The sequence below is a fragment of the Adiantum capillus-veneris genome, chromosome 25, assembly GCF_014529385.1.
Source record: "Adiantum capillus-veneris isolate H3 chromosome 25, ASM1452938v2, whole genome shotgun sequence".
Taxonomy (NCBI): domain Eukaryota; kingdom Viridiplantae; phylum Streptophyta; class Polypodiopsida; order Polypodiales; family Pteridaceae; genus Adiantum; species Adiantum capillus-veneris.
In genome coordinates this window covers 69745349-69771852 of record NC_140955.1, presented here as the reverse complement: position 1 = coordinate 69771852, position 26504 = coordinate 69745349, and the positions used below count along the sequence as shown (strand labels likewise).

The following is a 26504-nucleotide window of genomic DNA, read 5'->3' as shown; positions in this document are numbered from 1 at the left end:
AATTCCACCCGTCACTGGCTCCTTTTTCACGGCCTTTTTTGTTCCCGCATCGCGAGGCGAGCTCTGTTCACGGCCAACATTTTCTTGTAGATGCCCGCGTCCATGAGCTTCCAAATGCGCCCCTAAACACACATTTCAAATTGATGCGTCCCTTAGGTCGCCTAAAGTTGGCCAAAGGACCATTGCTCAACCACCGAGAATATAGCAGCACGTGACAATACGTTTGCTTCTCGAACCTTCTTCTGTCCGTGATAGGCTATTAGGCATCGAAGTCACTTCTCTCTCTCTCTCTCTCTCTCTCTCTGCGCGTTTGTCGTTCTCGTTGAGATCCACATTGCCGGTCAGGTGAGTTGCTTGATCTCCGCTTCTCGGGTCTTGCATTGTCTGCGGGCGCATTTGCGTGCTGTTCTTGTTTCTCTGCGTGTTCGGGTATGCATGCGCGGTTGTGTTTCTCTGTGTAGAGATCATTGGAATTCTGCGGAGACTGCTGCTTCTGTTATGCTCTTGTGTCTGCATTGCACGTCCTAGGAAGCTTTCTGACCGGCTGTCCGATGGATTTCTCTTCTGGCCTCAACTAGGACGATGTTCCAGCCCAACAGATTCATCTGTAGCCTCAGCTAGGGCAACATTCCAGCCCAAAAGATTCATCGCCTTGGCATTTTCATGTGCTCTGCATGGCCTGTTTTCTTGGAGCTCGCAGTCGGATGTTTGATTTTCCTCTATGTTGACTGGAATGTATGGAGGTTGGATGGCATGCCTCATTGCTAATGTTTGTATTGGTGTGCATGTCTGTCCTTATGTCATCCTGCAATGTTATGATTGACGCTGTCACATGTCCAAACTTTTTCTTGTAGAATAAATTGCAGCATTGCTCAACGAAGGCAGACACTTTGCAAGTTAGTGATTATGGTTGTTGTAGAGTCCTTGTCTATTCTACGAGTCTGATACTAGACGGTCTCATGCTGTCTTTAGATGATTGAAAAGGAAAGCATGTTTTACCCGATCTGGGCTTTCAAAGGTGACATGTCCTATTCACTTTTCTTTCATGTTGAACGATTTGGATGAGTTTGTAGTGCGCTCAAGTGAACCTCCCACCTTTTAGTTCTTGGGTTGGCCAGGGCTAGTGTTAGTGCATGCTTTACCTTGACATCTTTTTCTTACATGCGTGATTTGAGTTTTTGATAAACCAGTTTATGATATCTCGTATTTATGCATGTGTGGTAAAATTAGAGACAAACAGAGATGTATGCGTGTATCACGCATGTATAGCATTGCCAGTTTTGGGTCCTTTGAGAGAGGCTCTAGATAGTTCTTGGTGCTCTCATCAATCAGAGGAAATCCCATGGCTTTGCAATTGGAGTTCAGGATGAGTGTTAGTAGAGGAGAGCTGATGGATTTTCTTGGTTGTTGTCGGACTAGATTTGCTGCTATTTGGGTTTCCAATGGGATCAATGAGAGATTATATTGATTGCGTCGCTTTATCGGGAGGATCGGAGTGTGTTGTGTAGCTGATTGTAGAGTCCTCAATTTGGATTGCAATTTGTGGATTGCTGTTTGTCCCTAGCATGTTATCAATGTTGCGCTCTCTTTCCTTTGCATGTGCTTCCTCTTGCACATCTTCTCTCTTTGTTGCCTACTTGTTTACGGCGGGGCCATGCAAAGTCACTTTGTTGTCACATACCTTTCTCTTAAAGAAGGACGATTGTCCTCGATTACTTGCGTTAAAACTTAAAGCTCAAGAAGCATCTGTATTGTGACTGTCCTTGATACCCAAGCAAGTATTAATAGCAACACGTGAACAAAACTGACAACATTTCAATTGAAAAGAGAGAAGAGTCGACTTGAAGTAGTGGACTTATGCTTTCAAATGCATTGCTCCAAAGTTTGGCATCGCTTTTGGAACTTATTTCTCTATACACAGTACAGCTGACGGAGGGAAAGACTCTGCAACTTGTAACCATGCAATGATTTGCAGTTGTCACAAAGTGCTTATGTGTCAAGCCACTAAAGAACGGAGCCAACTTGCAGATCTCGGTCGAGGAGTCTAAACCCTAGAAACAGTAAAAGAAGCAGCTGAGGTTCCCACCAACTTACAGATCCTTGCTGAGTGGGCCAAGTTATTAAAGAAAGACTTTTTACCTACTTATGGACCTCGTCTGATGGGGTCCAAGGGACATAAAAGACATTTAAACAAATCAGGACTAGCAAATCGCGTGGAGAACTGATGATGCAGTTGTACGGACTACCCAAGATTTATGCTGACAAGTTGTACGGACGTTGCACGTGGCAAACGTAAGAAATTTCGTGTTCTACGTTGATGGTGCTGACGTGGCAGTACGGAATTCGTAATTTTTCTTTGGTAAATTTTGGGACTAAATGTCGTTGGACCAGATACTTTTGATTTGATGCTTTTCATGTAACTGCTTTTAGGCCTAGGGTGTCACGTGACACATCCAACTCTATGTGTCCGTGGACAAGCTACACCATAACAGGTTCCCGTCAGTCTAGATTAGAAGTGATCTCGCACTTTTGTGAGTCTATTCGTAGACCGTGCATGCCTAGTCACTTAGCATAGATGCATATCCTCTGGTTGCACACAACATGATTATCAGTATTCCCATCAGAATCCATTAGAATTAGTTAGGGGGTGCATTTAGCCTAATTTTTCTATTTTTGACTTTTTTCACTTATTAATTTAAGTGACTTTTCAACAAAAGTAGGTAGGGCAAATTGGGTAAGGAAATATATAAGCAAACCAAAGCTAGCATTCTTTGGCAGATGAGCAAGGAGCACAATAGGCCCCCAGGCAGCAGGTAGTCTCTCTCTCTCAGCAAGAACTCATCGAGCACCCCCTTCAGCCCTAGCGTTTTGCCATCGCTAGCAGACCCCTAAGCCCAACGTTTTGTCATCGCCCTCTCCTCACACAAGCTGGCGTTTTCAACATTGCAGCCATCGCCAACTTTCCCAGATTGCCTAGCGTTTTCACTAATGCTACCAGCCCAGCCAACGCTTTTCATTTTCAACCTTTAGCGAAGCAATTGCAGCAGCGTTTTCAGCATTCAAGACAGTAGTGAATTCAGCCCTAGACATTGCCGAAGATTGCCATTTTCAGCCTTCAATAATGTAGCCAAACCTGCGTTTTCATCAGTCCAAAATAGCTCTGAAAATTCAGCAATCTTCCATAGTAGATTTTCAACAGATAGCGTTTTTGGACAACAATTAGAACCATCCCTATGTCGTCATCGCATCCCGATTGTTGTCGTCGACATAGCCTAGATCTGTATCAGTTTTATGCATCATCATTGTACTCGTTTGTGCAATCAATCGTAGACCACTCTCGTCGACGAGAGTGGGGCCTTTGGAGGAGGGTTTTACGTCTCTCGTGTCGTATCTCTCTTCTCTCTATCTCTCAGTCTCATACACTTGCACGCACGGTGTCCATTCTCTTTGTTTGTATCATAGCATTTTCTCATTAAGAACGGAAGGCTCTACCTTCCATAAGAACAAAAGGAACCTTGAGCACAGTTTGGAGCACTCATCTTGAGCAAAGCGCAAACATTCATTCCGTTGCACTTAACATTGGTATCAGAGCTTTGGTAGTGTTTTGTATCACTCAAGGAAAGAACCACAAGAACCACAATTTTTTTTTGCTTGTTGAGGTTGCACGAACCCAAGTTCGCTTGGGCGTGTCGATTCCTAATCGTGTTTTTGAAGAGTGACAAGAATCCCAGGAAAGAAGGGCTTGTCCAGCCTCCCCTTGTGCCTCTTTTCACTCATTGAGAGTGGACCGTGCACTTAGCGGCCGGCCAATCGACGTGAGGTGGGAAAAGCAACCTTGGTGTGAGCGCAAGGCCGCCAAGGGGTGCGCCCACAGAAAGGAGTAGAACTCGGGTGAAGAGAAGATCCTTGTCAAACACAGATTGCAACCTCAAGACAACCTCAAGACCCTCAAGAACCTCAAGACCCTCAAGAACCCAAGTTCCTCGTAAACTTAAGAACCCAAGACAACAAGAGCCCACGGCTTCAGGATGGTCATCACTCGAAGCGGAATGGATACTTCGCTTGGAGGTGATGAGCATGAGAGAGGCGAAGAAGAATTTTCCCCACCAGGAGGTTTTTCTGACTCTTTTCATCTATGACAAAGATTGCACTAACTCTAATGGAGGAGTTGGAGCTTCATTAGAGTTGGAGCTAATGTTTCTGGAACAGAATGTAGAACGCGAAGCAAGAAATGTAGCAAGAATGGCAGAAATGAAACGCAGACACGCAGAAGACAAAGCAGAAAGAGAAGCAGAAAGAAAGGCAAGACAATAACAACGCGATCGACACATGCAAGAGTTCTTGCGATTCTTTTCTCAAGTGCCGGTACAAATGCAAGAGATTCAGGAGACGGAGACTCTCTCAGTCTCTTCTTCTCCAAAGCATGACACAGGATTTGCATGATTATGAGAAGCATGATGATTTGAATGACAATGATTTGCATGATGATTTGATTGACAATGATAAGCATGATGATTTGGATGTTAATGAAGAGCATGATGATTTGTATGATCAAGATGTGATTTCTCACAAGCATGATGATTTGCATGATCAAGATGTGATTTCTCACAAACATGATGAGTTGCATGAAGAAGATCTGATTGTTCACAAGAAGGATGATGTGTTAGTGGATGCTTTTTCTAGCGAAGCTAACCTCTTTGTAGATTCGATCAATCACGAAGAACCGATCTTGGCTTTCGAGTCGAGGTCCAAAGAACCCCCATATGACGATTCGATCATTCAGGAAGAACCGATCTTGGCTCTTGAGCCTAGGTCCAAAGAATCCTCACAGGAAGTATTATCTGTTCGCATGATTGATACGCACGCATTGTTCGAGTGTTTCATTCGTGATCGTTTCTTGTATTTTAGTCAACGTCTTTATGTGATCCCTTTTACTAGGCATGACATATTGTACGTTGAGCACGTTTCACTCATGGATGAGCACGCATGTATGCATGACAAGTTGAAAAGTATGCATTCAAGGAAGTCACATTCCATGTCTCGTCCTTGGCATGACACAGTACCCGAAAGAGCACATGAAAGTATGAGCACCAAGCATGGGCATTTCCGTTGTGAATTGCCACAGTTGCTTGCTTTAGATCAGAAGAGAAAGATTCGATCTCATTGTTTGCGTGTGTGTGGTGAACGGTCTGGCACTCCGTCTCTTTGTTCATCTACATTGCATGCACAGTCTTTGAGGAAGACAAGATTTTTTCCATTCACTTTACATGGAATAGATATGTTCATGGTTTTGTGTAGGAAGTGGTTTCAGGATTTTTCAGACATGGAGATTCTTGAAGAAGGAAGAAGCATGACTATCAACGAACTTGAAGCATTTAAGGAGCCACAGAAGACTGTCGCTTTCGGCGCGGCCCAGAGAAGCAAGCGTTGCAGACCTTTATGAAGTTCAAGTACCGCACGACCCACACATTAAAGTGGACCGACGAAGAGTCCTTGCCAGGATTTCAAGAGTCCCTGCCAGGATTTCGGATGCTATTGGCGATCTCTCTCGACGCCATACAGTTCGGTACCAGTATCTCACTTTGAAAAGGAGAGGATGTCACGTGACACATCCAACCCTATGTGTCCGTGGACAAGCTACACCATAACAGGGTTCCTGTTACTCCAGTCAGTCTAGATTAGAAGTGATCTGGCACTTTTGTGAGTCTATTTGTAGACCGTGCATGCCCAGTCACTTAGCATAGATGCATATCCTCTGGTTGCACACAGCATGATCATCAGTATTCCCATCAGAATCCATTAGAATCAGTTAGGGGATTTTTCCATTGCATTTAGCTTAGTTTTCCTATTTTTGACATTTTTCACTTATTAATTTAAGCGACTTTCAACAAAAGTAGATAGGGCAAATTGGATAAGGAAATATATAAGCAAACCAAAGCTAGCATTCTTTGGTAGATGAGCAAGGAGCACAATAGGCCCCCAGGCAGCAGGTACTCCCCTCTCTCTCAGCAAGAACTCATCAAGCACCCCCTTCAGCCCTAGCGTTTTGCCATTGCTAGGAGACCCCTAAGCCCAGCGTTTTGTCATCGCCCTCCCCTCACACAAGCTGGCGTTTCAACGTTGCAGTCATCGCCAACTTTCCCAAATTGCCTAGCGTTTTCACTAACGCTACCAGCCCAGCCAACGTTTTTCATTTTCAGCCTTTAGCGAAGCAATTGCAGCAGCCTTTTCAGCATTCAAGCCAGTAGCGAATTCAGCCCTAGACATTGCCGAAGATTGCCATTTTCAGCCTTCAAAAACGCAGCCAAACCTGCGTTTTTAGCAGTTCAAAACAGCCTCGAAAATTCAGCAATCTTCCACAGCAGGTTTTCAGCAGATAGCGTTTTTGGACAGCAGTTAGAACCATCCCTATTTCAGCCCTATTGTCGTCATCGCCATCCCGGTCGTCGTCGTCGACATAGCTTAGATCTGCATCAGTTTTATGCATCATCACTGTACCCGTTTGCGCAATCAATCGTAGACCACTCTCGTCGACGAGAGTGGGGCCTTCAGAGGAGGGTTTTACAACGTCTCTGGTGTCGTATCTCTCTTCTCTCTATCTCTTAGTCTCATACACTTGCACGCACAGTGTCCATTCACTTTGTTTGTGATCATAGCATTTTCTCATTAAGAACGTACGGCTCTACCTTCCATAAGAACAAAAGGAACCTTGAGCACAGTTTGGAGCACTCATCTTGAGCAAAGCGCAAACATTCATTCTGCTGCACCTAACATAGGGCCTTCAAATATGACCCTGGGCTCTCACTAAGGTGGTCTACTCGTGGGGGATGTAGAGGAGAGCCATGGGAGTTGTACCGAGTTGAAGCAATCTAAAGAAATACCGAAAGGGGCGCCAAGGTTTGGAGCGACTGCTCTTTTGCGTTGCCGCTCTACGTCTCATGTGTCGTGCAGCTTTATTAGTTTAACGTTATTGAAGTGTTTAAATTCTGTTCAGTCTATTCTTTGCTGTTGGCTCGTGATGCTCGTCTCGTTACAGCAGGCCTCTCCCTGAAGGCACGCTTTTATAGATACAAGGGTCCTTAAATTGAGCATCCCTAAAAGGGAAGGCTTGCCAAAATAAAGAGCTTGAAAAATTACTCGTAAAGCATTGTGCTGTTTGTAATGGGGACGGACACCACTTGTCAATGGAAAAGAACAGACTGAATAACTCTAAGGTTTAAGCACTTCTAATAACAATTGAATTGAAAGAGATAGATGGCATATACGAGACGTGGAGTAGCGAAGTTTCACCTCGAGAGAGCATTGGCTCCAAACCTTGGCGTCCCTTTCGGTATTTCTTTATATTGCCTGAACTCAGTACAACGCCGTTACTCTATCCTCTTCACCTCTACGTGGGAGCATGCTAGAGAATGAGCCCTTGGCTCATGTGACGCCCCTGTTTTTGGGCGCGTCGGGGAGGGGGCTCGGCGGGGATTTATACCCGCGCGCGGCGGAGGGGACTTCTGTCTTCAAGGGGCCCGGCGGGGATTTATACCCGCGCGCGGCCGAGGGACAAGGTGTTGCTTCAAGGGGTCCTGGCGCGGACGGCACCGGCTCAGGAGGGCCCGGCTCGGACGGGACCGGCTCGGGCGTGGTTGCGTTCCATGGGTCGACGGCCGTTTGCGTTTCGCGGGTCTTCGTGGGTCTTGCGTTTCGGGTCCCTAGCCCCACGTAGCCTCAGGCTCCGCCGCACCGCCGACGGGTCATTGCGTGCCCCAGGGAACCTTGCGTGGAGTCCCCACGGTGCACGAGTGCGTGGAGTGAGGCTACAGTGTCTAGGTGGGGGGTCCCCTCCCGTGGCCGGTCTTCGGGAGGCTCATACCCCTTATATACACCCCCGTTTGAAGAGAGTTCGACGACCGCGTCGAACGTGGGAAAAGAGTGCTCGGCTATGCATGAGGCGGTGGGGACAAAGGGGTGCATATAAGTGCAAGTGATCAAAACTGTTCCCAAAATGCAAGTAAGTAGGCATGCTTTGTTTTTGTACTTTTGAGAATAAAGTGAGTGTGTATATTTTTGGGGTTTTGGCAGAAGGCTGAAAAGGTATGCTTTGAACACCCAAGTAGAATTCCCCGTACTTGAGCGTTCCCCGAATAGGTAACCCAGAGTGCGCGGAGCCACCTGCTGCGTTGGCCCGCGCGGAGGCTTCTTGAAAGCCGAATCTGAAAGAGCGTTCCGTCGCAATGCAGCACTTGCGAGTTGGTCCCTGTTTGGACGTCGTTTGGATATTCAGCTCAGCATGGGCCACAAAGTGTGGCCGGGGCGCGACGAACACCGTTGGCTTGGTTCGTCGCGTTTTTGGTCTTTCTCTGTTTTTGTCATAAAGAGCCCTGTCTGGCTCGCATCTGCCTTTTCTTCATGTGGAGAGCCCTGTCTGGCTCGCATCTTTGCTTTTTGTGTCATGGAGGTGCCCGGCTCGGATCGGGGCCGGCGCGGGTCACGGGTGACAGCCCGGTGTTTGGACGCGTCACGGAGAGCCCTGTCTGGCTCGCATCGTTCCTTTTCTTCATGGAGGTGCCCGGCTCGGATCGGGGCCGGCGCGGGTCACGGGTGACGGCCCGGTGTTCAGGGAACGCATCACGGGGCGGAGGGCGTGTGGTTGCTTTCTGGAGCTCTCTTCACCAAGATTTTGACGACCCGGGCCATTGCGGTTGGAGTCGTCGTGAGGATCGTGCGCGTCGGGCACGTTAGTCTTCGGCTCGTTTCCAGGAGCTCGTTCTGGAGCTCTGATACCAAGTGTGACGCCCCTGTTTCTGGGCGCGTCGGGGAGGGGGCCCGACGGGGATTTATACCCGCGCGCGGCGGAGGGGACTTCTGTCTTCAAGGGGCCCGACGGGGATTTATACCCGCGCGCGGCTGAGGGACAAGGTGTTGCTTCAAGGGGTCCTGGCGTGGACGGCACCGGCTCAGGAGAGCCCGGCTCGGACGGAACCGGCTCGGGTCAAGTTGCCTTCTCGGGGGCCCGGCTCGGACGGGACCGGCTCGGGCGTGGTTGCGTTCCATGGGTCGACGGCCGTTTGCGTTTCGCGGGTCTTCGTGGGTCTTGCGTTTCGGGTCCCTAGCCCCACGTAGCCTCAGGCTCCGCCGCACCGCCGACGGGTCATAGCGTGCCCCGGGGAACCTTGCGTGGAGTCCCCACGGTGCGCGAGTGCGTGGAGTGAGGCTACAGTGTCTAGGTGGGGGGTCCCCTCCCGTGGCCGGTCTTCGGGAGGCTCATACCCCTTATAGCTCATATTTAAAGGCCCTTGGCCATGAAAAGGAGTTACATGAAAAGCTTCAAGTCCTAAAAGCATATGGTCTCAAAGCTGACGATAAAAGCTGCCAGCACGTTTCACGGAAATTCGTATAAGCGGCCTATAGAGCAAAACGCGGGTATCCGTACAGTGCCACGTCAATGTGTCAACGCAAATTGCGGGACGTCCGCACAGTTGCCACGTCATTATATTTTTACGTTGGGTCTTTTGTGGGTTCTGTTTCTAGTTCCTCCGATGGGGCCCCATAGGTTGGTACAAACTTCTTTAAAATCAGGCCCACCGTAAGGTGCAGCAGAAGTGAATGTTGAACTTTGCTCAAGATGAGTGCTTCGAACTGTGTTCAAGGGTTCCTTTTACTTACGGAAGGGAGAGCCTTCCATTCCTTTAGTGAGAGTGCAATGATCACAAACAAAGTGAATGACACTATGAATGAAGGTGCAGAGAGAGAGAGAGAGAGAGAGAGAGAGAGAGAGAGAGAGAGAGAGAGAGAGAGAGAAAAGAATACAACATCAGACGGTTCTCAAAACCTCCTCCAAGGGTCCCCCTCTCTATGGCGAGAGAGGTCTATGCTATTGATTGCACAAATCTGGTACAATGGTCTAGATGCAATGGACTTGTTGATGATGTCGACGACAATGACGACGAGGACGGGCTAAAATCTGCAAATCTGCAAGTTGCTAAGTTCTGACACTGTGTTGGCGAGGACGGCGATGGCGACAACGCGACGACCATGCGTTGAAAACGTAGATGCTGAAATCTCTGGACGACGGGTTGAATCTGAAAACACTGGCTGATCTGACGGTACAACGAGTATCTGTTGCGGGTAGGTGAGATCTCCGAAGCTAAGGGGTTGATCTGCGAGGTCTTAAGTGCTGAAAATTGAAAACACTGATACTAGGGCTTGATCTGTCACCGGGAATCTGCAAAACGTTGATAATATCGGCAAGGTGCAAAAACGCTAGGCCTGATCTGGGATGTGCAAAACGCCAAGGCTGATCTGGGATGTGCAAAACGCTAGGGCTGTTCTGGTACTGCTGATGAAAAATGCTAGAGGGTCTGTTGACTGAAAACGCTAGGATAATCTGTCGGTCTTGCTGAGAAGGTGCACTGCAAGTTGTAGGAACTTTTGTTGCCTCTTCTGCCAGAAAGTGCTAGCGCTAGGTTTCTTTTATAGAACTTAGCAAATTTGCCCTACCCAGTTTCCCAACAAAGTCACTTATTAATAATAAGTGAAAAATGGATAAAATAGGGAAAATGGGTTTTGTGCACTGTAGAATGCTCATGATGGGTACTGAGTATCATGCTGATGATCATGTTGTGTGCAACTAGAGGATATGCAACTACTCTAAGTGCTTGGACATGCACGGCCTGCGCACAGCTCACAAAGGTGCCAGAACATGTCTTAAGCTGACTTGAACCCTAGGCCTGAAGTAGCTTGTCCACATGCACATAGGTCATTAGCAGCTACGCAATCTTGTGTGTGTGTGTGTGTGTGTGTGTGTGTGTGTGTGTGTGTGTGGGTTCTACTTTATTTTCTTTATGTCACTTGGGGCCCCATCGGACGGGGTCCCCATAAGTTGGGAGGACTTCTTCTTCTGTTACTTGTTCTTCTTAGGGTTTAGGCCCCTCGGCCAGCATCTGCAAGTTGGCTCCCTTCTCTAGGGCTTTCACATGTCGGCAGTTTGTGACATGCTCCTGGTATCTAGCTGAATCAAATCCTGGCGTATGAGTCTGGTGAACTTTGTCCATGTGAGAGACAGGGAGAGGGTGCATCCAGGGAGTACTGAAACGGAGGCAATCCATCTATGTTGAAACCATGTGACTGAAACCATGCTGTCATCTGTCCATACTAACATGTTGTATCGCCTTGTAGCGCTAGTTGTCAAGATGACTCCAAGGCAAGCCGAGCGTATCTCTCCCTGGGGAGATCCCATAAACCGTGTATAAAGAATACTGATCTAGTCAATGCCTCCAACAGGGGGGGGGGGGGGGGGGGGGGGGGGGGCTAGCTCTTCATTCGAGCGATCATAGAGACCAGAGGCCTCTCCATATATCTCCATCCATCTGTGTTGCCAGATATCCCATGATGGTCTACTGAGGGTCCCCATACTTGAACTCCGTAGAGCATAGCTGAAGTCACTAGAGTGTCAAAAAGCCAAAGCTTTGGTCGCGGTTCCTGAAATTGAACCAATGAACACATCTTCTCCAGTCCTCCCAAGGCTGCTTATGATCTCGTCAGTCTAGTCTCTGATGCTCTCCTCAGTGAAAACACCGGTCCACCGAAGACTACCTCAAGATAAGTAAATGCATTTGTGTACTCCCAGTCTCTTGGCCATACGTAAATGTGGGTGCTGACCTCCTGACCCATTGTGGTGTTGTGGTGTGGTGTTGAACACCATAACCTTGGTTTTTCCCAGGTTGACAGACAATCCACTATCACAAGCAAATGTATGCAAAGCATCTAAATGACGCTGCATCTCCTCTGGAGAGTCAGAAATCAACACAATATCATCAGCATATAGTAACAACGGAATCCATGTCCCTGCTAGTTGAGCCCCTCTGTCTCCCCGACGCTCTACATAGTTTGAAAACTCATCCACATACATCCCAAAGAGGGTCGGAGATAGCGAGCATCCTTGCTTCACTCCAATAGTGAAGTGGACCATGTCAGACATTCCCTCGGTAGTGCATATCCGCCCCATCACTGTCCTGTATAAAGCCAGAATACCCCATATCAGCTCTGTGGGCACCCCCATGTCGTGTAGTCTGCGTATAAGCCTGGCTCTTGGCACTATGTCAAAAGCTTTGTGGAAATCCACAAAGCTACAATGGATCCTCTTGTCATGGTGTCTACCCTCCTCAATAATAGCTCTGAGTGTCAAAATCTGGTCAAGAGTGGAGAAACAAACCTCTCCTGAATCCTGCTTGCCCTGGTGCTCGTATACCCTCTCGCTCTGTCCATCTATCAACTCAGCTCCTGCTCAAGAACGAATGCATCCAGCCTAGCTAATGTGTGACCAACCATGATGGTGCGATAATTCTCTGGAATCATGGGATCTCCTGACTTGAAAATAGGCACAATCGTAGACACAAGTCTCAGGAAAGCCTTCATACGTGGCTCGATTAAACATCATAGCGAGGAGCTCTGCAAGCATATCTCTGGCATGGATGATGTGCTTTGCTGCCAGACCATCATGATCATGTGCTCTCCTTGTCTTCATCTTGTCAATGGCTCTCCTTACCCTCTCGGCAGTAAAGAAGGAACATGTCTCCGGGCATGTCTCTAGGGAATCCGGCAAAGGTGGTTGCCTTGATGCTGTGTAGAGAGATGTGGCATATTCTCCCCATGTCTTTGTGGAAGTGACCGTTGGTGGTGGTGAATGCTCGTGGAATAGCCTCCATGCTTCGCTTGAGAGAGAGAGAGAGAGAGAGAGAGAGAGAGAGAGAGAGAGAGAGAGCATGCTAAAAGGGGGGAGCCTATCCATACTCATCCATAGAGAAACCATGTAGCTCAAACCATGCTGTCATCTGTGCATACGAACATTATGTATCTCCCTATGTTGTCAAGTGTCGGGAGGACTCCAAGGCCAGCCGAGCATAACGATCTAATGGGAGCTCCCATAAGCTGTGTTTGAATGCCACTGATCTTGTAAGGGCCTCAACCACCAATGGAGGGGGCAGCCAGCTCTACTCGAATGATCGCATGGGGAACCGAGGCCTTAGCCTTGATCATCTCGCCATAATCGCAATTTCCGAGAGAGAGAGACACACACACACACACACACACACACACACACACACACAGAGAGAGAGAGAGAGAGAGAGAGAGAGAGAGAGAGAGAGAGAGAGAGAGAGAGAGAGAGAGAGAGAGAGAGAGAGAGAGAGAGAGAGAGAGAGATGAAATGAAATGATATATTAACGTCTACAAAAGGCCAAAATGACCTATGAGACCAAACTGATTACAATGGTGAGTCTAGTACCAAGTCTGGTTACAAACAAAGAAGACTACAAACTAGAAACTGAGATAGGAGTGCTACCGACTCCTATGGGTTGCTGGTAATGTAAGGTGCAGCGGAATGAATGTTTGATCCTTGCTCAAGATGAGTGCTCCGAACTGTGCTCAAGGTTCCTTTTTTCTTATGGAAGGGAGAGCCTTCCGTTCCTTTAGTGAGAGAGTGCAATGGACACAAACAAAGTGAATGGACATTGTGCGTGAAAGTGCATGAGACTGAGAGATAGAGAAGAGATACGACACCAGAGACGTTGTAAAACCCTCCTCCGAAGGCCCCATTCTCTATGGCGAGAGCGGTCTATTTATGATTGCACAAATCTCTACAATGCTTGGACTTGCCGACGATGTCGACGACGATGAGGACGACGACGAGACGGGCGTAAATCTGAAAACGCTAAGGGCTGAAATCTGCAAATCTTGTATCTGTTGAATTCTGACTCTATGTCGGAGACGATGTCGATGGCGACGATGCGACGACGACGCGCTGAAAACGCAGATGTTGAAATCCAAGCTGAAATTTTAAACGTTGCGGAAAATGACCGTGCGGCGAGGACTTTCTGCGGGAAGGTGAGATCTGCGAGGTTCGGGACTTGATCTGCAATTTCTAACTGCTGAAAATTGAAAACGTTGATGGTTCTTGAGGTTTCGTCGCGGAGAATTTGCAAAACGGTAGGGTGTGATACAGATGCAAAAACGCTAGGGCTGAAAATCTGTTGTTGTCGCCGGTTGCCTTGCCAGGCAAAACGCTAGGCTGATCTGCTGTTGCCAGGTCGCTTCAATGCGAAATGCTGGACTTCTTTTGCTGAAAACGCTAGGTTCTGGATGCAGAAAACGCTAGGCTGGCTGCTCCAAAAATGCTAGGTCTCTTGGGGGGTTCTGTTGAGAAGGTGCTTGTTGAGCGCGTGCTCCTGTTGCCTCTTCTGCTAGAAAATGCTAGCTTTGGTTTTCTTATATACAAACTTAGCAAAATTGCCCTACCTACTTTCCAACAAAAGTCACTTAAATTAATAAGTGAAAAATGTCAAAAATAGGTTAAATACACCGGAAAATTCCCCTGAAGGATTCTGATGGATTCTAATGGGAATGCTTATGATCATGTTGTGTGTAACCAGAGGATATGCATCTACACTTAGTGCGTGGGCATGTCCGGTCTGCGAATAGACTCACAAAAGTGCCAGAACACTTCTAAATCTAGACTGACTGGATTGATGTGATCCCTTTTCCTAGGCATGACATATTGTACGTTGAGCACGTTTCATTCATGAATGAGCACGAATGTATGCGGATTGTTCATGGAAAGCTGAAAAGTTTGCATTCAAGGAAGTCACATTCCATGTCTCTTCCTTGGCATGACACATTTGTAGATAGAGCACATGAAAGTATGAGCACCAAGCATGGGCATTTCCGTTGTGAATTGCCACAGTTGATTGCTTTAGATCAAAAGAGAAAGATTCGATCTCATTGTTTACGTGTGTGGTGAACGGTTTGACACTCCGTCTCTTTGTTCATCTACATTGCATGCACAGTCTTTGAGGAAGACAATATTTTTTTCCAGTCACTTTACATGGAATAGGTATGTGCTTGGTTTTATGCTGGAAATGGTTTCAGGAATTTTCAGCCATGGAGATTCTTGGAGAAGAAAGAAGCATGACTCTCGACGTTGACTAAAATACAGGAAACGATTACGAATGAAACACTCGTACAATGCATGCGTACTAATCATGCGAACATATAATACTTCCTGTGAGGGTTCTTTGGACCTAGGCTCAAGAGCCAAGATCGGTTCTTGCTGAGGGGGTTCTTTTGACCTAGGCTCGAGAGCCAAGATCGGATCTTCGAGACCTATTGAATCTTCCTGTGGGGGTTCTTTGGACCTTGACTTGAAAGCCAAGATCGGTTCTTTGTGATTGATCGATCTTGCAATGAGGTTAGCTTCACTAGAGAAAGTATCAACTAACACATCATCCTTGTGAACAATCACATGATCTTCATGCAACTCATCATGCTTGTGAGAAATCAGATCATGCAAATCATCATGCTCATCATTATCATCCAAATCATCATCCTTATCATTGTCATTCAAATCATCATCATGCAAATCATGTGTATCATGCTTGGGAGAAGAAGGGAGTGAGAGAGGCTCCTTTTCTTGATTCTGTGCAAAGTACGCCTACACTTAAGAAAAAAAGTCGCCACAACTCTTTCATGTGTTGGTCGCTCTTCTCTTTTCTTGCTTTGTTCTCGCGATCAAATTCAGCTTGTCTTTCTTTGGTTTCACGTCTTATGGCTGCCATTCTTTCTTCGTATTCACGATCTATGGCTGTCCTTTGTTCTTTGTAGGCCTTTCTTTCTGCTTCTTTTTGCTTTTTGTGCTTCGCGTTCTAACTTCAAGTCCATCATTATCTTGTCGAAAGCCTCCATAGGAGTTAGTGCAATCCTTGTCGTAGATGGGAAAGGGGGAGGGTCGGAAAAACATCCTGGTGGGGAAAATTCTTCTTCGCCTCTCTCATGCTCATCACCTCCAAGCGAAGTATCCATTCCGCTTCAAGTGATGACTATCCGCTGAAGTCGTGGGTTCTTGTGGTCTTGGGTTCTTAAGTTCACGAGGAACTTGGGTTCTTGGGGTTCTTGAGGTTCTTCTTTCGCTTGCAATCTGTGTTAGAGAAGGATCTTCTCTTCACCCGAATTCTGCTCTTTTTCGCGGGTGCACCTCTTGGCGGCCTTGCGCTCACACCAAGGTTGCTTTTTCCCACCTCACGTCGATTGGCGGGCCGCTAAGTGCACGGTCCGCTCTCAATGAGTGAAAAGAGGCACAAGGGGAGGCTGGACAAGCCCTTCTTTCCTGGGATTCTTGTCACTCTTCAAAAACACAATTAGGAATCGACACGCTCAAGCGAACTTGGGTTAGTGTGACTGCAACAAGCAAAAAAAATTCTTGTGATTCTTGTGGTTCTTTCCTTGAATGATACAGAACGCTGCCAAAGCTTTGATACCAATGTAAGGTGCAACGGAATGAATGTTTGAACTTTGCTCAAGATGAGTGCTCCAAACTGTGCTCAAGGTTCATATTTCTTATGGAAGGGAGAGCCTTCCGTTCCTTTAGTGAGAGAGTGCAATGGACACAAACAAAGTGAATGGACACTGTGCGTGAAAGTGCATGAGACTGAGAGATAGAGAAGAGATACGACACCAGAGACGTTGTAAAACCCTCCTCCGAAGGCCCCACTCTCTATGGCGAGAGCTGTCTACTTATGATTGCACAAATCTCTACAATGCTTGGACTTGCCGATGATGTCGATGACGATGAGGAGGACGAGACGGGCTGAAATCTGAAAACGCTAAGGGCTGAAATCTACAAATCTTGTATCTGCTGAATTCTGACTCTATGTCAGAGACGATGTCGATGGCGACAATGCGATGCGCTGAAAATGCAGATGCTGAAATCTGCGTTTTCTGGGCTGAAACTGTAAACCTTGCGGAAACTGACCGTATGGCGAGGAATTGCTGCGGGAAGGTGAGATCTGCGAGGTTCGGGACTTGATCTGCGATGTCTAAGGGCTGAAAACTGAAAACGCTGATGGTCCTTGAGGTTCCGTCGCGGAGAATCTGCAAAACGCTAGGGTGTGATACAGATGCAAAAACGCTAGGGCTGAAAATCTGCTGCTGTCGCCGGTTGTCTTGCTAGGCAAAACGCTAGGCTGATCTGCTGTTGCCAGGTCGCTTCAATGCAAAACGTTGGACTTCTTTTGCTGAAAGCGCTAGGTACTAGATGCAGAAAACGCTAGGTTGGCTGCTCCAAAAACGCTAGGTCTCTTGGGGGGTTCTGTTGAGAAGGTGTCTGTTGAGCGTGTGCTCCTGTTGCCTCTTCTGCCAGAAAGTGCTAGCTCTGGTTTTCTTATATACAAACTTAGCAAAATTGCCCTACCTATTTTCCAACAAAAGTAACTTAAATAATAAGTGAAAAATATCAAAAATAGGGAAAATAGGTTAAATACACTGGAAAATTCCCTTGAAGGATTTTGATGGGAATGCTTATGATCATGCTGTGTGCAACCAGTGGATATGCATCTACACTAAGTGCCTGGGCATGCATGGTCTGCGAACAGACTCACAAAAGTGCCAGAACACTTCTAAATCTAGACTGACTGGACTGATTGAACCCTTGTCGTGCTGTAGCTTGTCCACGGACACATAGGGTTGGATGTGTCACGTGCCAGGTAAGCTGAGCAATGGTATCATGCCACAAAGGCACAAAGTGGGGATAAGTGTCACCATGATACAATATAGTAGTAGCATGAAGCCTATCCTGATCGACACTCTGGGTGTCGTGCTAGAATCTTGTGGATCCTCTGCGGCAATCTCCGTTGGTGCTGCGTGGCTCCCCTCCTCAGTCGTGGTTGTCTCGATCTCCCCAACTCTATAGCTCGGTCAATGAGAGTACCGCTGGTGTGTGTATAGGTGGGAACCGAGCTCTGTGATGGTGGTGTCCCCTCTGCCTCTGTGGTATTCGGTCTGAAGAAATCTGAGATGTCTCTGGGATTGTCTCTGTCTATGCCCTCTCAATAGAGAGTCTCTATGTCTCTTTATCTCAAGTAGAAATAATCCGAGACATCTCTGATCCTGATATCTCATGACTCTATCTAACGAGTCAAAACCATCTCTGAATAAACAGTGAAAGCGTCCCCGTATCTCATAGTAGATTGTGCAGTGACATATGTAGTGAAACTCTCTCTCTGGCTCTGCATGGCATAACTGACATATCCTACTGTCTGCTGGTATGCCTCTGAATCTACCAGTCTCAATCCCAAGCTGGCGTGAAGATGTGTGAATATGGCCTATGGCACATCGTAACCCATGAGATAGATGTGTGTCCAGGTAGCTGGGCCGTGTGACTAATCCGTCTGTCGTGAGTTGCAGAAGATGCTCTCTATAGAAAGCCCTCTTCGTACCCAACTCCCGTGATGGCTCTATCCATGTCCTCTTGGTATCAAGCTGGATAAGATCCTGTCGAATGAGTCTAGTAATCTCCATCCGTGTAAGAGCCAAAGATGGTGCATCAAGAGATTACTGGAAAGGGGGCAGCCTGTCCATGCTGAAACCATGCCTCTGAAACTACGAGCTCATCTATGCATACCAACATGATGTATCTCCCTATAATGCCAGCTGTCTGGATGACTCAAGAGCAAGCCTAGCATATCTGTCCCTAGTGGTGTCCCATAAGCTGTGTACAAATGATATTGATCTGGTAAGTGCCTCAATCTCCATTGGTGGGGCAGCCAGCTCCGCTCGTATGATATTATGTGGAATTGAGGCCTTGGCTCTAATCAGCCTAGAAATCATAGATACCAAGGGTCTCTCCATATTACTCCATCCAGCACTGTCAACAGATGGTCCCCAAACCTGAACCCCGTAGTGCATAACTGAAGCGACCAAAGTGTCGAAGAGCCAGAGCTTTGTTCGAGGTTCCTGGAACTGAACCTGCGAACAAATCCTCTCTAAACCGCCTAGGGCTGCATAGGCACGAGTCAATCTAGTGTCTGCTGCCACTTTCAGTGTGAACCTCGGTCCACTAAAGACCACCCCAAGATATGTGTATGCATCAGTGTACTCCATATTGTCCTGATCATATGTGAATGTAGGTGCTGATCTCTTGACCCACTAAGGTGTGGTATTAAATACCATGATCTTGGTTTTACCAAGGTTGACAGACAATTCACTATCCCCTGCAAAACTATGCAATGTGTCCAAATGTCTCTGCATACCCTCTGGTGAGTCTGATATCAACACGATATCGTCATCATACAATAAAAGAGGGATCCATGTCTCTGCAAGCTGAGCACCTCTATCTCCTCCTCTGTCAATATAATTAGAGATCTCATCAACATACATACCAAATAAAGTAGAGGACAATGGGTATCCCTGTTTCACTCCGATAGTGGAGTGAACTATGTCAGATATCCCCTCTGGTGTGTGTACATGATCCATCACTGAAGTGTATAATGCCATAATTTCCCATATCAGCTCTATGGGTACCCCCAATTCCATAAGTCGGTGCATCAATCTGGCCCTCGGTACTGTGTCAAAAGCTTTGCGGAAGTCCACAAAGCTACAATATATCCGTCTACCATGTGCTCGACCCTCCTCAATGATAGCTCTGAGTGTAAAGACATGATCTAGTGTGGAGAAACCCCTCCTAAAACCAACCTGTCCAGGTGCCCGTATACCCATAATCTTTGCCCAACTGCTCAGCCTATGCTCAAGGATGGATGCATACAACCGTGCCAATGTGTGTCCTACCATGATAGTACGGTAATTCCCCGGCACCGTGGGGTCTCCTGTCTTGAAGATAGGTACAATAGTAGACAATCTCCAAGACTCAGGAAAGCCCTGACACATGACATGGTTGAACAACCGTGCAAGCATCTCTGCAAACAAGTCCCCAGCATGTATAATGTGCTTTGCTACCAAACCCTCACGATCCTGTACCCGTCTGGTCTTCATCCTGTCAATGGTCTCCTTTACCATCTCAGTGGTAAAGAAGGTGCTCGTAGCCGGACATGGCTGTGGTGGATCTGGTAGTGGTAGCTGTCCAGGTATAGTGTATAAAGATGCTGTATACTATCCCCATATCTCTGTAGAAGTAATCACTGGAAGGGGAGACTGCTCATGGAATAGACGCCAAGCCTCTCTTGACTCTCTACTAAGGAAGAGTTGATATAAATCCTGCTCCATTTGGACCAAGAAAGCTCGATTCTTCCGTCGTACTAGTCGTCGTGTAGCAATACTAGACTGTCTATAGGTGATCACTCCCAATGCAAGCTCCCGTTGGATCTGAGCTCTCCTCTGTCGACACTCCTCATCATACCAGTTGTTCCGAGGCATGTGCCCAGAACGACGTTTCTGAGTAGGCTGAGTGTGTGGGTATGCCTCTGTCGCTGCCCCATGTAATGTAACTGTCAGCATAGATGTGATCTCCTCCACTGTGTATACTGGCTCTGATGTGCATAAAAGCCTACGTATCTCCTCTGCATAGACTGAGTCAGTCTCTGGTGTAAAAGTATAGCGTGGATGTCTACCACCCCGTGAGGCCTGAGATGTATGCTACTCAAAGGAGATTGATAATGTTAAAAGTGCATGATCTACTGCTATCCCAACAGGCCTAAGCCCCACTGTAAAATCTTGAATGTGAGAGATAAAGCTCGGATGTGTCAGAACATAGTCTACAGTATTGGACCCATGTCTGTGTGGAAAACAAGTAAAACCTGTAGACGATGGGAAGGTCAATAAGCCATTCAGTATAGCTAAACTGTGAGTAGTCGTCATCTCCCTGAGGTATCTCCCATATTCTGTATGCTCTCTGTCGTGTGAGCATCTCTCAAACCCCATCTCCTCTGGCTCTAGCTCTCTGAGCATCTCCTCTAAGGTGTCATAGAAAACCGTCTGTGAACTGCCTGTACGGGCATTGAAATCCCCCAAAAGTATGATGTCTCCATCCCTGGAGAACTCCCAAATATCATCATCAAGTACAGAGTAAGGAGACTGTCCTTTGGGTGACGCATATATTGAAGTGCTGGGAGGAAAATAGCATATGGCGATGTACAAGAAACGTCCAGTCTCTGCCCTCAGCCTCACCCACATGTATCTGGCATGATCATCTCTCCGAACTATGTGCAGTAGTGGCTGGAGCTCCTCTCTGAAAAGAACTGCTACACCTCCTGATCCTCTAGTTCCATGCTCAGAGCTGGTGCATGTCCGGCAAGCTGTCTCCCATCTGTATTCTAAAATATGCGGCATCAACTGTCTTGGAGCATGATGAGTCTCTGAATAGAAAACAATGTCTCTATCTCTGAAGCTGTCCTAAAAAGCCCCCAGATCAAGTCAGGGTTGTCCACGTTCGACGTACGGGACGTTCCGTACCGTACCATACGACTCGTACGTTCCGTACATGACTCGTCCATTTTTTTTTTCCGGGGGTTTATTTTTGATGTGGGATTGTTTTGCATCTCTACTGCATTTGACCAAGAGCCCAATGGCTACATTGGCTCAAACAACCATGACCTATGTGCGACGAGGCTCGCGTAGCGAATCTACTATGGCCGCCACTACTTTGGAGATCATGATTTTGCTTTCTTCGGACATTGCCGTTTCCAATGTCCATGGACAGATCTTTCATGTTCTAACTTGTAAGACTTAAGTTACAAGTATTTAGTACTAAGTACTAAGGTCTATGTCATGACTCATATGATCTATCATGTGTAAGACGCATGATTTTTTTTTGCATCGTACGTTACGTCACTGTACGTCTAATTTTTTTTTGTTCGATTAGTAACGCACATCTTCGTACGTGTACGTGACCGTACGTGTCAACCAGGGCTAGAAAAATATATTTTTCCTAATCGATCAAAATAAGGGGAACCTTGAAATTCTCCCGGTTTTCAGGTCAAAATTTGAAGCTTTTGCCGGTAATTACACTAAAAATTGTGTAAATTTACCGGTTTTCTTAAAGGCAAGCTCAAAATCTAACGGGGATTTTATAATTTCAGCTGGTTAAAATACACTAGACCAGGGTTTTTTTCCAACACTAGTGTCAACTATGCATCAAGTCTATACGAACCATTACAGTTCCAAACCGCCATCCTGAGAGTGGTCCCATAGGTCTCGCACCGTCATGTAGAGCGGTGTTCTGTAATCACTACTCGCCCATTTCTATAGAAGGCTAACTTTCCCTTCTCCCTTGCTGCTATAATCTCCGGCATGACCTCTCTCATATGTGCAAGCTGTGAGAGGTTAAGGTCATCTCCTAAAAAGATACCTGTTTTATTGAGGGTTGGCCTCTTCTTTAAAAAGTCTTTCTTTTCTTCCATGGAGGGAAAGCGCAAAATGAGAGCCCGTTCTTTTGAACTCTCCCCATTACCTTCATTCTTCTTGCCTACTCTCCAAGCTTGTGTGTGCGAGGGCTTCTCCACCCCCATCATTGACATGAGGCTCTTCACTTCTTGGTCCACCTTATTTGAATCTTTTAGGCCGGTCACTGTAGAGCGCGTACCCTTCTTCGTTGTTCCTCTTCAAGTGTCTTGTTGATGATGTCGGGTGTAGCCGGAATGTCCTTGCCCTTCCCCTTCTTGACAACTTCAATCCACTTTTTAGCCTCTTCCACCTTCTTTTGCGTTTTGGAGAGAACCTCCACCCATGAGGTCTTCTTTTCTCCTTCCTCCTTTATTTCTTTGACTTGTGCTTGTTTAATATTCAGCTCATCTATCATTGATGGCTGAATTTCTCCATCTTCAAGGTGTCCTCTCTCTTTAGTTTCGGTGAGTTCCTTCTGAAGTGCTGAGATGTTACCTTTTAGAGCTTGAATTTCAGCCCGGAACTCTTTGCGCTCTAGTTCTCCCTCGCCAGTTCCTCCCTCTTTTTCCATTCAAGAAGCGAGTTCTTCTCTTTCTTCCACTCATCCATGTGAGCTTTGCATTCTTTCACAACTCTCTTTCAATGGTTGTCATCCTCTTGCTTGTGACCATGTAGTGCGCCGCCATCTTTCTTGCTTATTTGTTTCACTTCCTGAGAGAGAGAGAGAGAGAGAGAGAGAGAGAGAGAGAGAGAGAGAGAGAGAGAGAGAGTCTGATACTCTGTCTTGAAAGCTGTGAAAATAGAAAATGACCAGAAAATCTAAAATTGGGGTGTGTCGTTCATCGATGGGTAGGTGGGAGGTGTAACAATGGTGAATAGGGTAGGGGAGATGAGAGCTAGAGACTATTATACACGCGCTGAGAGAGAGAGAGAGAGAGAGAGAGAGAGAGAGAGAGAGAGAGAGAGAGAGAGAGAGAGCTGACGAGTTGTGCCTGGTGCAGGTTGTTTTTGTGGAAAATCGGTAATTGGTAGCGTGGTGCAGTAGGTTGGTATTTTATTCTTGCGGAAGCTAGACCTGGGTCTCTCTGTGCATCAGGGAGAAGAATTACAATTAGCAATGGCTGAGGTGAGTTCTTGAGTGGCAAGGATGTGGTGGTGTTTTTCGCAAAATCCAAGTTGCTCATGATGCAACTAATTGAATGGTTTGTAGGAAGGTTATCAAGTTTCACTGAATGTTTATGACTTAAGTCAAGGTCTTGCTCGGCAGATGTCAAGTACCTTTTTGGGAAAAGTTATTGAAGGCATTTGGTAAGTTTTTTAATTTCTGTTGAGGAATCCAATTATCTTCTGTGGATGAAGGTGATGACAACCTTTGTGTCTTCCAGCATAGAGGGTGTATTATCCATTAGGCTTATGAGCATGATGGATAGCTTTGTAGCCGTAGGTTAGTTAATTTTGGGCATGTATATATGTGTGTGTATGTATGTATATAAATGCATGGTGTGTGTGTGTACATACATACATATATATGCACAATGTTCAGAGTAAGGTTATTTACTATTGTGATAAATGTTATTCTATTGGTTTGCAGGCATACGGGAATAGTAGTCTATGGAAATGAGTATTATTTTGGAGGAGGGATACAGAGCTGTCCTCTAGGTCAAACACCTTATGGGAAACCTTTGAGAGTGGTGGAATTGGGTACTACCCAAATTCCTAAAGAGGTTTTTGAAGATTATTTAGCAGAGATAAGGCCAAGGTTCACAGAGCAAACCTACAGTCTCCTGAGGCACAACTGCAACAATTTTTGCGAGGAAGTTGCTCAATTTCTCTTGGGCATAAGCATTCCAGAGTACATTTTGAAGCTTCCAGAGGAGGTGATGAATAGTCCTATGGGTGCGCTAATTAGTAAGTAGCTCTGAGCTCATTTCTTAAGATCAGCACGCGAAGTTTTTCCTCTCAAGATGTAATGTGCTTGTGCTCTAGAATTTGTAGTACTAGTCGCGAGCATGGAGAAAGAAACATGGAGCTGAGTGGCTTTTCTTTGGGTTGTTTCTTTTTTCCAAATGCAGTGCCTATGATTCAGCAGTTCGAGACCATACTAAGGTACGGTGGAGTGCCACAAGTACCCCATGTGGCTGGGGATGGTGCTTCGACGCTTAACCAAATGCCAATTTCTTTCTCTCCCACATCAAATGGCACAAATGCCTCCAGAGAACCGCAGCCGCAGAAGCCAACTCTGACCACATCCTCGGAAGCAGCAACGGTATTGCGAGATGCCTCTACCACTTCTGCCGCGCCTGTTGCTCCAAACAGGGAAACACTAAGTGTTACTGGGCCAACGGCTGACAAACTTGGTGATGCCAGGGCCCGTGTTCAGGAGGAGATTACTCGTGAATTTGCAGCTCTCATGGCTGAGGGGCAGCTGCGAGCAAGTGAAGCAGCAGCGCTAGCGGCTCGCCGAGTTATGGAACGCCATGGCAGAGGTGCAGGGCTGGCCCAGAAAAGCTAGCAAGTCGGAACATTTTGATTGCTGATTCTATTGAAGCTTCAAGCATGTGGGCTTATTTATGATGTTGAACATTTGAGAGACATAGTGGGACTCACATGGAAGAGGCAAACATGTAGACAGCCATGTGCTAAGTGACATGACAGTTCGGCAGTTCAAATTTTGAACGGTCTGTCTTTAGTTGAATATGCCCCTATTGTTTGTCATGATTTGATGATGCTAACTGATTTTTTGCTGCAATGGTGTTCACATGCACGCATGTGTGCGCGGGCACATGCACACACACTTTTTTTTTTTTTTTTGTAAATCTGCTGTGATTAATTTACAAGTGGGAAACCTCAAAGCGAGGAAAACCCACGAAAAGAAAGGGATACAAAAGACGGAGCACTATAAGGCTCCGAAGGCTAGAAACAGTCAAAGTAAATCCTGTAGGCATCAAGAGTGATGTCTCCAGCTTCATAGGCAAAATGCAGCGCTTGACCAAGAGATAATTTGAAATAGGGAAAAAGCTCAACAAAAGTGCCCTGGAACATTAAGGAGTTCCTATGATGCCAGATGGCCCACATAGTCCAAAATCTGACCCAGGTGAAGAAGACCGCAAACTGAGATTGTGGTGACCGAAGCACCCCAAAAAGCCAAAATCGTCTATGAAAAGAGCCGGAAGGAAAACGTAGTCGAAGAGCAGCTGACACTTGCCGAATGAAAGTTGACACTTGCCGAATGAAGGCTGTGGAGTGACGACAACACCACAACAAGTGTGGCACGGTCTCCTCAGCTTCAAGGCATTTGGGGCAGCGGGAAGGCGCAATATGCCGAGCATGCAACACACTGCCAACAGGTAGAGCTCCCACCAAGCACCGCCACAAGAAAACACGTTCCTTCAAAGGCAGATGACTCTGCCAAATGCGAGACAATGCGTGTTGCCACCACAAGGATGACTCGGAAAGCGACCACAGTTGATTACCCTGATGCATAATCCATACATCAGACTGAAGAATGGCATAGACACTGGCAGCTGAGATGCAGTCCAATTTGGTAGTAGCCAGATTCCAATCAGAGAAGCGAGAGTCTTCATCCAATGGAGGAATGGGCGAATGAGCAGCAAGCATGTTTTGAATCTCCCACCAGAGAGGAGAATAGTGAAGACCCAACAGAAAGCGGGAGACGGCATCAACAAAAGAAAGAACATAACCCGAATCATCAATCACTTGATGCACCTGACAGATTCCTTTTTGGGAAAGAAAATACGCTTGGCGAGGGGACCGTTGAACCAAAGTCGAAGCAAAAACCTTGCTCCAATGCACGACTCTCCAAGCGAAGAGAGTTACCCCCAGAGGATTGTCGACCATCCCAAGCCAAATGTGAAGTGACCCACCTTCCAATCAACAATTAGAGAAGAAGTAGAGGGACATCCAGGAATGTGTCCTTCAAGCTTCCCAAAAACAACATCCCAATAAGTCAGTTGCCAATGACCAAAAGAAGGGGTGACAATGTGCGCACATAAATGTGTGACCATGAGAGCCCAGGGTTGCTGCTGCTCCACCAAAACTGGCAACAACATAGCTTTTCGAGCAAGAAGATGACGTCTCAACTCCAAAATATTCAACCCTCCAAGCTGCTTGGGAGAACACAGCTTGTCCATAGATAAAAGCCGAATGCCCCTCTTGGTAGACGAGGTCCGCCAAAAATGTTCTAAAATATTGGACATGAGAGACTGCAAGCGCAACCGAGGCTAGGACAACAAAGGCAAGTAAAACTGCACATAAGCCACAAGGATGCATTGGACAATCCTGAGACGCACATGAAGTGGCCACGTGGACAATTTCCAATAATTCAACTTGGA

General features: G+C 46.7%; 1 protein-coding gene and 1 pseudogene across 3 annotated transcripts; one reads left to right on the top strand and one right to left on the bottom strand.

Annotated features, from left to right (window-relative positions):
- The window catches only part of LOC147425068 (uncharacterized), a 33949-nt pseudogene extending 11226 nt beyond the window's left edge, over positions 1–22723 (bottom strand).
- LOC147425067 (uncharacterized) lies at positions 195–24901 on the top strand. 3 transcript variants are annotated; one of them, XM_086499475.1, is made up of 6 exons: positions 230–345; positions 855–1018; positions 23154–23278; positions 23363–23460; positions 23744–24060; positions 24225–24901. In XM_086499475.1, the coding sequence occupies exons 3-6, from the start codon at positions 23270–23272 to the stop codon at positions 24662–24664; spliced, it is 864 nt and encodes a 287-aa protein (XP_086355601.1). In that variant the 5' UTR covers positions 230–345; positions 855–1018; positions 23154–23269; the 3' UTR covers positions 24665–24901. The 3 variants fall into 3 exon arrangements, with proteins under 3 accessions (XP_086355602.1, XP_086355601.1, XP_086355603.1); XM_086499477.1 differs by lacking the exon at positions 230–345 and having other exon boundaries at positions 855–896; positions 973–1018; XM_086499476.1 differs by lacking the exon at positions 855–1018 and having other exon boundaries at positions 195–345.
- Positions 24902–26504: the final 1603 nt, after the last annotated feature.